General features: G+C 40.9%; 1 protein-coding gene across 5 annotated transcripts in view; it reads left to right on the top strand.

Annotated features, from left to right (window-relative positions):
- Window positions 1–3,330, top strand: part of dync1i1a (dynein cytoplasmic 1 intermediate chain 1a) — a 69,007-nt gene extending 65,677 nt beyond the window's left edge. For all 5 annotated transcript variants that reach the window (XM_088329547.1, XM_088329550.1, XM_088329549.1 and 2 more), the window contains 2 exons: window positions 471–596; window positions 1,172–3,330. In XM_088329547.1, the coding sequence (XP_088185673.1) occupies window positions 471–596; window positions 1,172–1,282 (237 nt within the window). In that variant the 3' untranslated portion in view covers window positions 1,283–3,330. The remainder of the gene's footprint in view (window positions 1–470; window positions 597–1,171) is intronic.
- Window positions 3,331–12,879: the final 9,549 nt, after the last annotated feature.

Below are 12,879 nucleotides of genomic sequence, written 5' to 3'. Positions count from 1 at the left end.
CATTCAAACAAACTCCATGGTTGTCTATTTCCTGCTTGGTCTTAATTGACACCGTTCTCCTTTTTTTCCCTTACTACTTTCCTTTCCAGAACTAATGGCTTTGCTCACAAAAATCCACAAAAAGGAGATGCAATACAATAAAAAGAAACTTGCTGGCTAATATAAACAAGTGGGCAGGATCATGCGTCAAATGGTGAGATGCTAAAAGTGAGCCTCTCTAGTAGTAGCCTCTGGGACATAGCTTGGATTTATTTTCGTACATAGAGCAAGATTTTCGTTCCAAATAAAACTCAAAATGTTTGTGTTTAAAGGTGCTCCTATAACGGAGTACCACTACTCTGCAACAGAAATTGTTCCGAGGCTACACTGGCCATCCTCATGGCACCGGGGCGATACACAACTTGGCCCAATTTCCTGGAACACGGCACCATATACATAAAGTTGACTGAATCAAAATGTTTTTTTGCTAGGTGCCAACAGCCAGCGTCACCGTGGAAAGTGCGTCGGCCCTGAATAGGGTGCGTTGGTCGTCCGGAGGGAAGGAGATCGCCATGGGCGACTCGGAGGGCCGGGTTTGGGTCTACGATACTGGAGAGGTAACTTATAAGTGTCTATGAAAGGGGCTTAGTTCATCTTTTAGTAACATTGGAAAACATTTTCCATACTCTCCGCACTAATACGCGCACCAGCTAATAAGGTCTTCAGTCCTATATTTTTCATACAAAAGGTGCACTACTATAAGGCACAGGAAATTGAGACTGCAGTAAGAGCTACCGAGTAATTGTTGGACTCTTTAAAGACTTCAGGCGTAGAATAGCGCAATGATGATTAGTTAGTCGATTGGTATTGCTGATTAGAATGGCAAATTATTGTTTGCAACATCAATCAAACCCTGGTCGCAGTAGTCAGGGCACCGACACTTTACCTCCAGTGGTACAGATGACATACAAAAAGGCATCAGCGCTCCTCTCATTATTCTATTAATTTTACTCACTGTGCCAGAAACACTGATTTGCATAGTGCTTTCTGACAGTCTCTCCACTTCCTCAACTATGCGTCAATAACCTCTTGGGTTAATATACGTAAATAAAATAAATTGTAGAGTATTTTGTTAAAAGACTTAAACATTCTGTTTGCAGTCTAATGCAATTGTTTGTGTTTTGTCCCACAGCTGTCGGTTGCCCACGGTGACGACTGGTCGCGTTTTGCCCGAACGCTGATGGAGATTCGTGCCAACGGTGCCGACGGCGACGAGGAAAGCCCCGTGGATTTGGATTCATAGGGATCGCAACGGGGCCTTTTCTTGCTGTCAAGAGTAGCATGTGTGCAATCGTTTAGAAGAGCCAGTTTGACAAGTCAATCATACTTGCTCTCACAAATAACATCATACTCTCACACATGCACCGCTATACTCTGATACAGATATAGTCATATCCATGTGCACATACTCTCTCATCCATACTACTATACTCTCATACACACTACTATACTTTCTCACACAGCCAAACCTATGCACAAACACTACTATATTTTCTCATACACATACTACTGTCAACTCTGTCAGACAATATTATACTCTTTCACACACACTGCACAGTCATACCCATGCACAAACACTTCTACACTCTCACACACACTGCTATACTCTCTTAGATATACACTATACTCTCTCCTTCATACTACAAATCCAGTTTGACGTCAAACTGTAGAACGTATGCACACAGATCAGTGTGCATCACCATGGTTACCAAGAGTACCCAAAATAACAGCACTGGGAGTCGAGGTGATCATCACACTAAGAGTTTAAAAACCCTATAGTAGTAGCAATTCTAATGGGGTGTCAAAGAAAATAAGGATGTGAGTGAGAGAGTATAGTAGTGAGTGTGAAAGTAGTGTGTGTGGGAGTACAGTAATGTGAGCGTGTATAGTAGCGTGTGTGTGGGAGTATAATAGTATGTGCAAGATAGTATGGTATTGACTGTATGAGAGCATATTATTACAGTATGTGTGAGAGAGTATTAAGGTGTTTGTGCATGGTTATGACAGTGTCTGTATGAGAGTATGCGTAACCAAGTGTGATTGACTTTTCTAATTGCCTCTTATTTACCTTCTCGTGTGTTGGGCTGCGCTATTCTCAGTTGCGTCGCGGGATGGTCGGGTTTTGTGTTTTTTCCGAAACGTGAGTTTAAAACAAAAACAAAAAACCTCAAGCAGGGTCTCAATACTGTTTACAAAAGTCCTTTTCACTTGCATGCACATTTCTATTACATGCTACTATCATGCAAGCGGCTAAACGTCAGTTACTCTTCTTGTGCTTCAACGTTGCTGATGAGAAAACATTTTGGAAGCAGAAAACTAGCATTTGGTTGAGAGGATCTATTGCAGGGGTCGGGAACCTATGGCTCGCGAGCCATACATGGCTCTTTCTATGAGTACCTGTGGCTTGGAGACAAATTTGATTGCATGCAAATTTTCTCCATCCCGTCCAAAATGTAGGCTACTAATCCTGTTCAGATACACACAAAGCCAAATCAAAGCTGATAGGGGAGTAGTACTTGGCAGAATATATAGGGCACGTTTTTCACTACAATTTACAGTCAAGGTGTCACACGGAAAAAAAAAAAAAAAAACTCGTTCTGGCTGTACAACGCTAAAGAATCCGTTATATAAAACCTCACTATATTATCTGTCTTCAGTGTTCAGATACCTTATGATGAATCCACAGAACAAACTGTAAATACGCCAAAAAAACAGAAGATAACTTAAAGATTTTTGATTGGGTGAGTGGGAGGGATGGGTGGAGCTATGCAAAAAGTGCAAGCACTCCCTCCCATCTCTCGCCCTACGCCGTCTGCGCCGTAGATAAGCACATCAGGCTCCCTGTTTGCAGAATGTTGTGACGTTTTTACAAAATAACTGCTTACATCTGGTTTTGAAACCAATATGTATGGAAAAAAAGGGTCAAAATGAGTTTAACCGATCTTAAGTAATTGCAAGAAAGACACAAGTTTAAAGTGGTATGTTTGTTGATTTTGGGACACGGGCTCTGGCATTATTCTCTTTTCATAATTTTTATCAAATCATCAAAAATAAATGTGCTGAAGACTAAGCTTTTGTCTGGGGCGCCGGTTTAGCAATTTAGTAAATTTGTCTCATAATATATGGTGTGGCTCTTTCCCAAAATAAAATTAATATTTTTTGCTTTTATGGCTCTTTGAGTCAAAAAGGTTCCCGACCCCTGATCTATTGGCTCGTGTAAAACTGGATAATAACATAAACTGATGAGATGCTAATAAACACAGTATAATGGATGCTATCCATTTTAACATCCCCGGTTAACCGGTATCTATTTCTTTTAATTGCTACTTCACACTTTATGGCTTTGTAGTTTGAAAAATAGTCATTTGAAAATGTAAACAAAAAGCCTAACCTTTCTGCCTGTGTACTAAGTTTACTGTCTGGAATTCTGAAGGGCGCCTGAAGTGAAGTGCACTGTTTAGACCGCAATCCAATATCCCCAGTTGACTATTGCTAAGAGTGAGAGACGAAAAAGCAACCTCCCTGTTTTTTTAGCCTAAAATGATCTGCACCTTTGAAGCCAGGATTCATCATCCCTGGTATTGCTGCGAGTGGGAATCGGCAAAGAGAAAATGTGTCGGTCCTGGTGGCTTCTATTTTGCAGATCTGTCCACCAAAAAGTGAAATGCACATGTGCGTCTGCAATCCATTATCCTTGAATGCCTATTGTTGCAAGATCAAATTCAAGGTTGTGGTCGGAATCCACTATCCCTGGTCGACAATAGCGAGGGACGAGAGAGCAAATTTGAGTCGTGGGTGGCGGCTCTTTATTTTCTGTTCTTTCCATCTAAAACAAATTGCGGCTTTAAAGGTGCAAATCATCATCTACAGTTGCATATTGCTGCGAAGGGAGGCTGAGAGAGCTCATTTTTCTCAAGCCTGGCAGCTCTTTTTTTGTCCACCAAAAAGGGAACAGGACTTGTGAGGCCGGGATACATTGTCCGCAATCGTAAATTGGGCCCGGCAGGGTCGATATCATGTACGAAAAGAGGAATTGATGCGATGTCAATCAAAACTTTCAACAATTGCTCCTTATTGAAAGAAAATGAGGGAAAACTATCATTACACTTAATGCAGAACAAAGTCTTCCCTGATGAGTAAATTAGACAATAAAAGAATTGTGCAATTAAAAAATAAACGTGGAATCACGAGTGCCCACAAAGGCACCGCAGCTTTTCCCATGCAGTGGCAGCCGAAGGTCTGGACCGCACCAACCGCTGGCAACCCCGCAGAGACGCAATCAAGAGTGTACTCGATACACTCCGTCGTATTTCTCAAAGGATCACTTATTTCAAATCAGACTTGGCATCGGCAATGCAACCAAACCGCTAACGGAATAGTAACCGCATCCAGCTAAGTCTTAAGGAACGATACACAAACTAAAAGGCCATGTCGTTATTTCATCACCCGTCTTTTGTCGTTGTCCTGCTCAAACAATGGTAGGTAATGAAAACTGCGCACGGCGTCCGAGTGACCGGTGGGCGTCGCCGGGGTTGCGCCCCTCGGCCGCCCCCTCGGCCACTCGTGCGGTGAATGGCCTCAATCATGATGATGGCGTCATTACCATCAGATGCTTCACTCCTCGCCGCTTTCGGGGTCCCGAACATGAGCAAATGAGCTATTCAAGAGGTCAGCGGCGACCACCGAGGGGTGCCGAAGCACCTGCGCCCAGGCGCCGACTTGCAAGCTGTGCGGCCTTCGTGTTGTAAGCAATTATGGGACTTAAACTTCGTTCTTTTATTTGATCAGCTCAAAGATATCAAAAGATAAAGTTCAAAAATAAATTTGCTTCTTAATAACTCATGCTTTTCTGTTTGATACTGATATTGGGTATCATTATTGGGCCAGAAAATGACATTAAAGAGACATTGTGTATTATTTAGCGCTTTCTGCTGGTGAAAACCTTAGTCATTAATACTAAAAAAAACTATTTACCCGGTATTTGAATAATGAGCAAAATCCATTATCATATAACATTTTTTTCAATATTTGAAGGTCAGAAATTGTGTATTTATTCTACATAAGGCTCACTTAGAAGGTGCTGAAATTATATTCTGGCATCTTGCTGCTAAGGATACCCCCAAAAAACAAAAACCTTGACATTTTTTATTTTATTTGCGAGGACCCGGTGGAGAGGTGATTTTGACTGACCCCATTCCGCCGCGTGGCCGGTTTCCTGGGTCCGCAAGAGGGCGAGGGGGTAGGCAAAGAGGCCAGCGCCACACCAACACGCATCACATAAAGCCTGTCTTTTGTAACGAAATGTAATTTAAACAAGACTGTATAGACAGAGACAAAAAGAAAACAATACAGATTAATGGATACTTTTTAAAAAAGGCAGTGAGAGATAAGCTCGGCTTGACCGCAACGTACTGACCTCGCCTGAAATTCACGTCAGATGGGCTGAATTACCTTACCTCCAGCCTGGAACTGGGAGACAAAACCTTTTCCTCGCTTGTGAAAGGCTTGATCACTTCGGAGTTGACGAACCTTTCGCTAATTAATCAACACAATATATTTCCTTAGACAGCTAGGTATCTTCAAGTTTAATAGTTGTTGGCACAATCACTTTGGTGAATTACCACCTCTTAGCCAATCATAGTTTGTGAAACCGGTGGCGCTTTTCTAAGGCCGCCATAGCAGACTCTCTGACGGCAACTCAAAATCTTACTGGCTAAACCAACATCCTTATCAACACCAATGTTATAACTCCCGGCAGATTTCTGAGCCTAGCAACAACTAACGGCTGAAATGTATTTGGTTCAATTCTTAAAAATGAAAGCACACATCTCATAGCAGCGCAGCTAAGGCGGACCATTAAAAGGAGGCTGACAGACAATTGAAATTTCATAAGTATTGATGGAGAAAACATAATTAATATTGCATGATTCAGATATTCTTGAGGCAAGTAAAGAAGGCCATGCAGGCAGGTTTATAACCCCGCCTATACAGCAATTTCACTTTGCAATCCCCACCTCAGAATGGATGAATGTTATATACTTAGAATCTACTTTATTATTCGACCTATTGGTCATATTTGAATGAATTAGCAATCGCTTTGTTTCAATTTTATTAGTTACTACATGTAAATCAGGGGTTTCCCTACATTCCAGAAAACCGGCTGAATTTGGTAAGCTGATTTTATATTGCGGTCAACCTTACTGGTGGGCCACATTATTAATTTTAAGGAGGAGGCCGCGGGCCAGTAACTGGCCCTGGGGCGGGAATTTGGACATGGCAGTTGTAGTCAAATCTCGTGTTCTGTAGTAGACGAAAAAAATGAGGTGTGAGTCATAGCGCCCTTGCCCGCAGAGCGAATTTTGGCGAGTTCCATGTTTGAGGCAAGCAGCCTTTCACCGCAGGCTCCATGGCGGTCACCACTAATTAGAGCGCTGCCGGCTGATTGGGGAGCAGCTTTCTTTTCTTTTTTTCTCTTTTATTCAATTCAATTTTTGCAGCCACCCTCGCGCCTTTTCACAGCAGTGCGGGGTTTGCAGCCACTCTGGCGTCTGCCCACCGTGCCGGCCCAACGTGGTGTGCATGTATGACAGGTAACCAGGTTTGTGGGGAATGATTGAAGCAAGCATGAGTGAGAAACATAATCGAAGGCATCATAAACAAGGTTCCGACAGCTTGAGGCAGGCGTGTTCAATGTCCGGGTAACGGCCCACAATCAAGTTTTTACTGGCCCGCAGCCTCTGTCATTAAAGGAATAATATGTGGCTCACCAGTCATTTTGACCGCAGTATTAAATCCATATATCTATCTATCTACCCTATCTATCGGGGTGACCGACAGTAAGACAAACACATACACAAAAACAAAGAAAATAAAAACAGGGAAAAAGTAGCAACAACAACCAAACAAGTTAAGCACCTTGGCATCTAAGTTGGTCATGTTTCCGTCCCTCCAGATGAAACGGGACACAAGAAAGCGGCCACGTCACTCGGGTAAGGGTGACACAACACACTCTTCTGTTCAACAGCAGGGCCCGACAGCTTTCATTGGTTTACCCCTGCCACATCATACGGGTGCCCTGCCCATCCCTTAGAACGCGTCCAAGTCCAAACATCCCACTATCCTTTTGCAACACCTCTCCACTCATTGCTATCACCAACAAGAGCTCTAGCATCCACGATATTTAGACCTCTTTCCTGCAGTGCACTCATAACACCATCCATCCACGTCAATCGCGACGGCAAGGCAAAGTATTAAATCAATTTGCACAAAGAAAAAAAAATCACCCGTAGAAGTTGTATGGAAGCCGAGCTAACGCTCATTATGATAACTGCCTCTCACATTTTCCACGGGCCGGCAAAAGCAGACGCCATGGGATCAGTTTTTCAAGAAACGGCAGTAAAAAAAACATTGCTAAGGAACAGTAAACAAAGACGCCAGTTAAAAAGATTTTTTTTTATTATTTCCTTTATTCTTTGGGTTTTTTTTTCATGGCGTGCCTCTCATTTTATGTTTGTTGTGCGGTCATCTCATTTTAACATGTATTTGTTTATGTTCTGATGCTTTTTTTATGTTTATTAAAAAATATACGAAAGTTTTGTGGGGCTTGTAACAAATTAAAGCTTTGACATACAAAAGGCGTATCTACTTACAAATATTTCAGGTTATAAAGCTGTCACGGTCGCCATGACGACCAGTATGCCACGCCCCCGAACTCAAGCTGAAGCAGATCAGCTGATTGCTGGTCTGCTATTTAAGGCTGGATTTTGGGTTTGGCGGGCGCTGGCTCATTATACAAATCTACACCCTCCCCGGTCTGTTATGCCTTGTCCTGTTTTAGTTTTAAACATTGTCCGTTCTGTTATGCCTTGTCTTGTTTAGTTGAGTTGGAAGAAACTTGTTTGTTTTGTCATGTCCCGGAGTTATGGACAACTTTTATTTTGTTAAATAAAACCTATGGATCGTCAACGCATTTGAGTTCTCCCTTCCTGCCTCCTGCTTCCGTTCTGGTCCGATCACCTCACTCCCTCGACCCCACCACGCCACGTGACAAAAGCCATTTCCAGAACGAATCAAATTCTTAAGTAATGTACTACAGTCCTTGATTAGAAAGAAAACCAAATTGCTGCTGTCAGGTCAGCCCATGGTAGGACGCCTCGAGATGGTAGGAAAGAATCTCAGAATGCCGATACGCTAAAGTAGGTCACTTTTAAAAAAAATCAATTTTTTACGAGACGTGTTTAAACACACACTTGCACCACTGCCGAGATTTTCCAGCTACCTACTACACCCGGGGTGGGAAAACTATATCCCGGGGGGCCACATGCGGCTTGACAGGCTTTTTGATCTGGACCCTTCAAAATAATGACGTTATATCCTACAAAAATACTACAAAATGAATACAAAACTACGTATCTGTAGTATGACTCTAGTATTCCAAATATTTCTGTAGTAGTATTTTTGTAGTATTTCTGTCTTAATTTTTCAGTAGTAGTGTTTTTTATTACAGTATTACTGTAGTGCTATTATTTTTACTAATTCTGTAGAATTATTTTTGTAGTATTTCTAAAGTATTTTGTAATATTACTGTAGTTTTATATTTATAGCATTTCTGTTGTAATATTTTTGTAGTATTTTTTACTATTTCCTTAGTATTTTTAGTATTTCTTCAGTATTTTTTTATCCTCTATGTATTTTTGTCGTATTTTTATAGTACTTTCTTTTTTCAAAATAAAAGCTAGATAATATATTAGATTCCTGTTTTTAAGCATTTCGATTTGTAGGAGTTTTCTAGTCATTTTCTAGAATTTCTGCAATTTTGTTGTAGCACAAAGGGGCTAAATTGGCACTCCAAAAATGTTTTAAATAAATGGTCTTTATATTTTGACCATAATTATTTGGCCGGTTGAAAAAGCCTGAGGGGCCGCATATGGCCCCCGGGCCATAGTTTCTCCACCCCTGCGCTAGAGCGTCAGCGAGCACGCAATCTCCAGTGGGGGGGTAGTCAGGATAATGACCCTGACAAAGGGCGCTCTGTGCCTCGGCGGAGCCCCGACGGAGCCGGGCCGTCTGGGGTTTGCAGGCCGGAGCTCGCCTCGATGCCGCCTCGTCTTCCCTCTCCCCTGCCACACGCAATCGCGCAGGTAACCTTCAAAAACACCTTAAAGGTAGACGGCGCACATAAATTACAAAGGGGTCGGGGAGACAAGTGGGAGGCTCTGTGTACTTTTACGACCTTGTTAAAAGAACCAAAAGATTTAGTGATACGCGTACACAAATATGAAGTACATGATGGACATGGGGCTTGTTCTTAGTTCTAGGGGCGAGACAGTGAAGTGAGGGGATTTCCCTCAAAATATTTTGTCGAGTACTCATGAAAAAGATTGTAAACATCCGATTACGACCCAAAACAGTTCAGAGAATAAGCCATTAGTTATGTGCCTAAAGCAGGGGTGGGCAACTTTGTGGTGTCGGGGGCCAAGTTCGGTTCAAAATTTTAGCAAGGGGCTCATCTCGTAGACCCATTCCAATCTTTCATTTGTGGATAAATAGACGCACAGACTTTAAAATGTTCTATTTCCGTATATGTATTTTTAATAACAGACAGTTTCATCAAACACTCACAATTAAAGCAAATAATGTTCTATCCTTTTTTAAAAGACTACATTTGATGTTCAGTTTTGTAGAATGACTGGTTGTTGTACCTTTTTAGTATAGTTTTAGTATTTCTGCGGTCTGATTTTTGTAGTATTACTCTATTTTTTTTTCCGTAGCATTTCTGCACTGCTATTTTTTGGTATTTCAATAGTAGTATTTTAGTGGTATTTCTGTAATATTTCTCTAATATTGGTCTAGTATTTTAATAGTACGTTAAGGGTAAAAAATGTGTAACCAACTTGGGTCAAAACTGGACCAACGCACTGCCAGGGATGGATAGACCTAAAATACTAGGTTGTTATTGAGCAAATATCTTGAATAAAATTATAACCCTGCAAAGTAATCCCCATTTTAGCGAAATGTGCCTGTCATTTGATTAGTAGCCTAGATGGTAAGGCGCCCGCTTTGAGACTGGGAGGTCGGTGGTTCGCGCCCCGGCCGAGTCATTCCTAAGACTTAAAAAGTGGTCGGCGGCGCCCTCTGTTGGCTGCGGCTGCATCGGCTCGCTACAACGGGTCAGGTGCAATCGACATTTCGTTCTGTGTACATTGTTACACAGAATGACAATACAAGGAAATTATTATTATTATTATTATTATTATTATTAAGTCTTTTTTTGTAGCTGTAATGAAATGCAGTTAAAATTGTATACTCTATTTTCTTCACTTAATTTCAGTTTTTTTTCTGTGTAATTCTGCAGCACTTTCTGTTCTCACTTAAATTTGGTAAAAAGTTGAAATTTAATTTACTTTATTAATAATGGTGCAATTTTCAATTTAAAAAAAATGCGAAAAAACCTTTTATAAAAACGGTCTTGGCGCTCTCTGATGGAGCAAAGTTGTACTACAACTCTCAGTGTGTGCTCTTATTTGCATGGATTAATTGTACTTTGTGGCTTATAAATCACGTGATACAATCAATCGATGATGTCATAAATTGCCAACGCTTTTAATCATCGGTTTGAATCTATTTCATCGATTAGTTGTTGCAGCCCTAGTTAAATGTATTTCGTTACTCCCCAACCTTGCATAAGACCTAATCTAGATGAAAATTATTAACGAATTGTGTTCTGTGTTTGTGTGTGTTTGATAATTATTCATGCTATGATGGAGTTCAAAATCGCAGCCTGCAGAAAAATTATTGCCAGTTTTGGGGTAAACATGAATAAAGGGGATCCTTTTTTTGCCTGGTCAAATGCCAAAAAAATGAATAAAAACGGCACGAAGGACCATTTGCTAAAGTGCAGAGTCAGCGGCTGATAGCTTGGGGCGTCTCAGCTGTTTTTCGGTGGAGAACTTCCCAATACCCCCCCCTGGTAAGAAAGACATGACTTCTTATCTTCTTTTTTGATGTTACAAGAGTGGCGGCGTGTTGGAACCGGCTTTTCCTTCCTTCTTTTTCTTGACAGCACTGTGAGCTGCCTTTTTTTTTTTTTTTTACTACTTTGACATGTTTGCTTGCTCTCCTCCATTCCCGTTTCATCTTATTTTGTCTGTGGCCCCTGAAGTTGCTAGGAGTTACAGTAACTAAGAGCAAAGAAATAAGACAGAAGACCGAACTCTCAAAATGAGCTTGGTTGCCTTGGTGTCATTTTGTTGTCATTTTGTTTTCTAACTCCTTTTCTTCCTAACACTAGATGTAGCACAGCCAAAACATTAGGGTTGCCTACATAGAATGCCCAAAGGACAGCCTACTGACTGGATGAGTTTCACCATGAATCTGCAAACTTAGATGTAAACAAACTCACTAATGACCATTCGCATGCTGACGTGAAGAAAAGAATGTTTGGCGGGGGCATGACCAGCCTCTATTATTGGAATATTAGTCTCGTTGTATTTTTGTGGTATTTCTGGAGTCTGACGTCTTTACTATTTCTTTGCTGTACTACCACCCACCACATTCCATTTGAGCAACCCCGTATTGCCGCATTTACAGAACAATGGTGACAAGAAGGAACGTTGAGTTGTTACTTTCAAATAACACATCATTTTTTTTCACCTGCACTGTTATTCTGGAAAACTCCATTCGGCCCAACCTCACCAGGACCTTAGCTTCAGCGACCCCCAACACAGTTGAGTTTGAGACCCCTGTTCTAGGCTTTCTGTTTGTTATTTATCCAGAAAAAAATCCCATATTACAGATCCCTTTTTAACCAAAATGAATGAGCTTTATTACTTCCTCAGCCAAGGTGACCGTAAAAAAACGTCATATTGTCCATTTAGTGATAGTTTAAGCTTTAAAGCCATAAATCTGGTGCAGGGAATATATTTTGAAATGAAGTGTGCCTTGAGATTTTATTTGCTGCAAAAAGTGTGCCTTGAGATATCTGCCAAACTCGCACTCTGACTCTTCCTGACCGGTTTTCTGCAAATGAGGCGTCCGATGACACTCTTTTTAATAGCTGGAGTATTAAGATGCATTTGCTGCAGGCCTCCAGCAGGGTTTTGGCCGTTAGTGCTGGATTTTAGTAAATAAACAAGGACATTGTTTTTGGGAGATGTGCAATTCCTAAATGACCGGCTTCTGTGGAGTGAGAACAGACAAACAGGAGAAAAGGGATGGCAAGTGCGGTTGCAGGAATTCCGATTATTATGCGGCGGGACGTATAAATACACAAGTAGTATAAAAAGAAAATAAACTAGGATACACAAATGGGCGGTGGTGTTGAAAATCCTGTGTATGTGGACAAAACAAACCCCTCAAAAGTCCTTTTTGTTTGACCTATTTTTCATGTGTTTGTGTCAAAATTCCTAGATGAGTTAGATAATTGGCAGTGGAAAATCGAAACCGTATACCTTTTATTAAGTACAAATCACCAACAGTCCAAAAGAGTCCATTTTAATTCAATTGTTTCTTTACTATTTATGTTGTTTTTCTACTTTCCTCAGTCTACTTTTTTTTGTCTTATTTCTTTACCCCTTCTTTTCTTCCTGATGTTTTTTTCTCTTTTTTCCTTTTCTCCGAGTTCTTTCTTTCTTTGCCCCTTTTCTTCTTTTCTTTATTCTTTTCATTTATATAGGATATACAAATAAACATGACTTAACTTTATGCCTTTCTTTTTTAGTCTTTACGCTATTCCTTTTCTTTCTCTTCCTTTTTTCTTTACAATATTTTGCCATTTTTTTCTTTTTTCTTTTCCCTCTTAGTTTATTGCTTTTACCCTTTAACATTTTTACCCAACCACCC

This window comes from Urocampus carinirostris, chromosome 2, assembly GCF_059441175.1.
Source record: "Urocampus carinirostris isolate Australia breed hairy pipefish chromosome 2, RoL_Ucar_1.0, whole genome shotgun sequence".
In the NCBI taxonomy this organism is placed as follows: domain Eukaryota; kingdom Metazoa; phylum Chordata; class Actinopteri; order Syngnathiformes; family Syngnathidae; genus Urocampus; species Urocampus carinirostris.
Note: the sequence above shows the minus strand (reverse complement) of the source record. Positions and strands in the feature narration are given on the sequence as shown.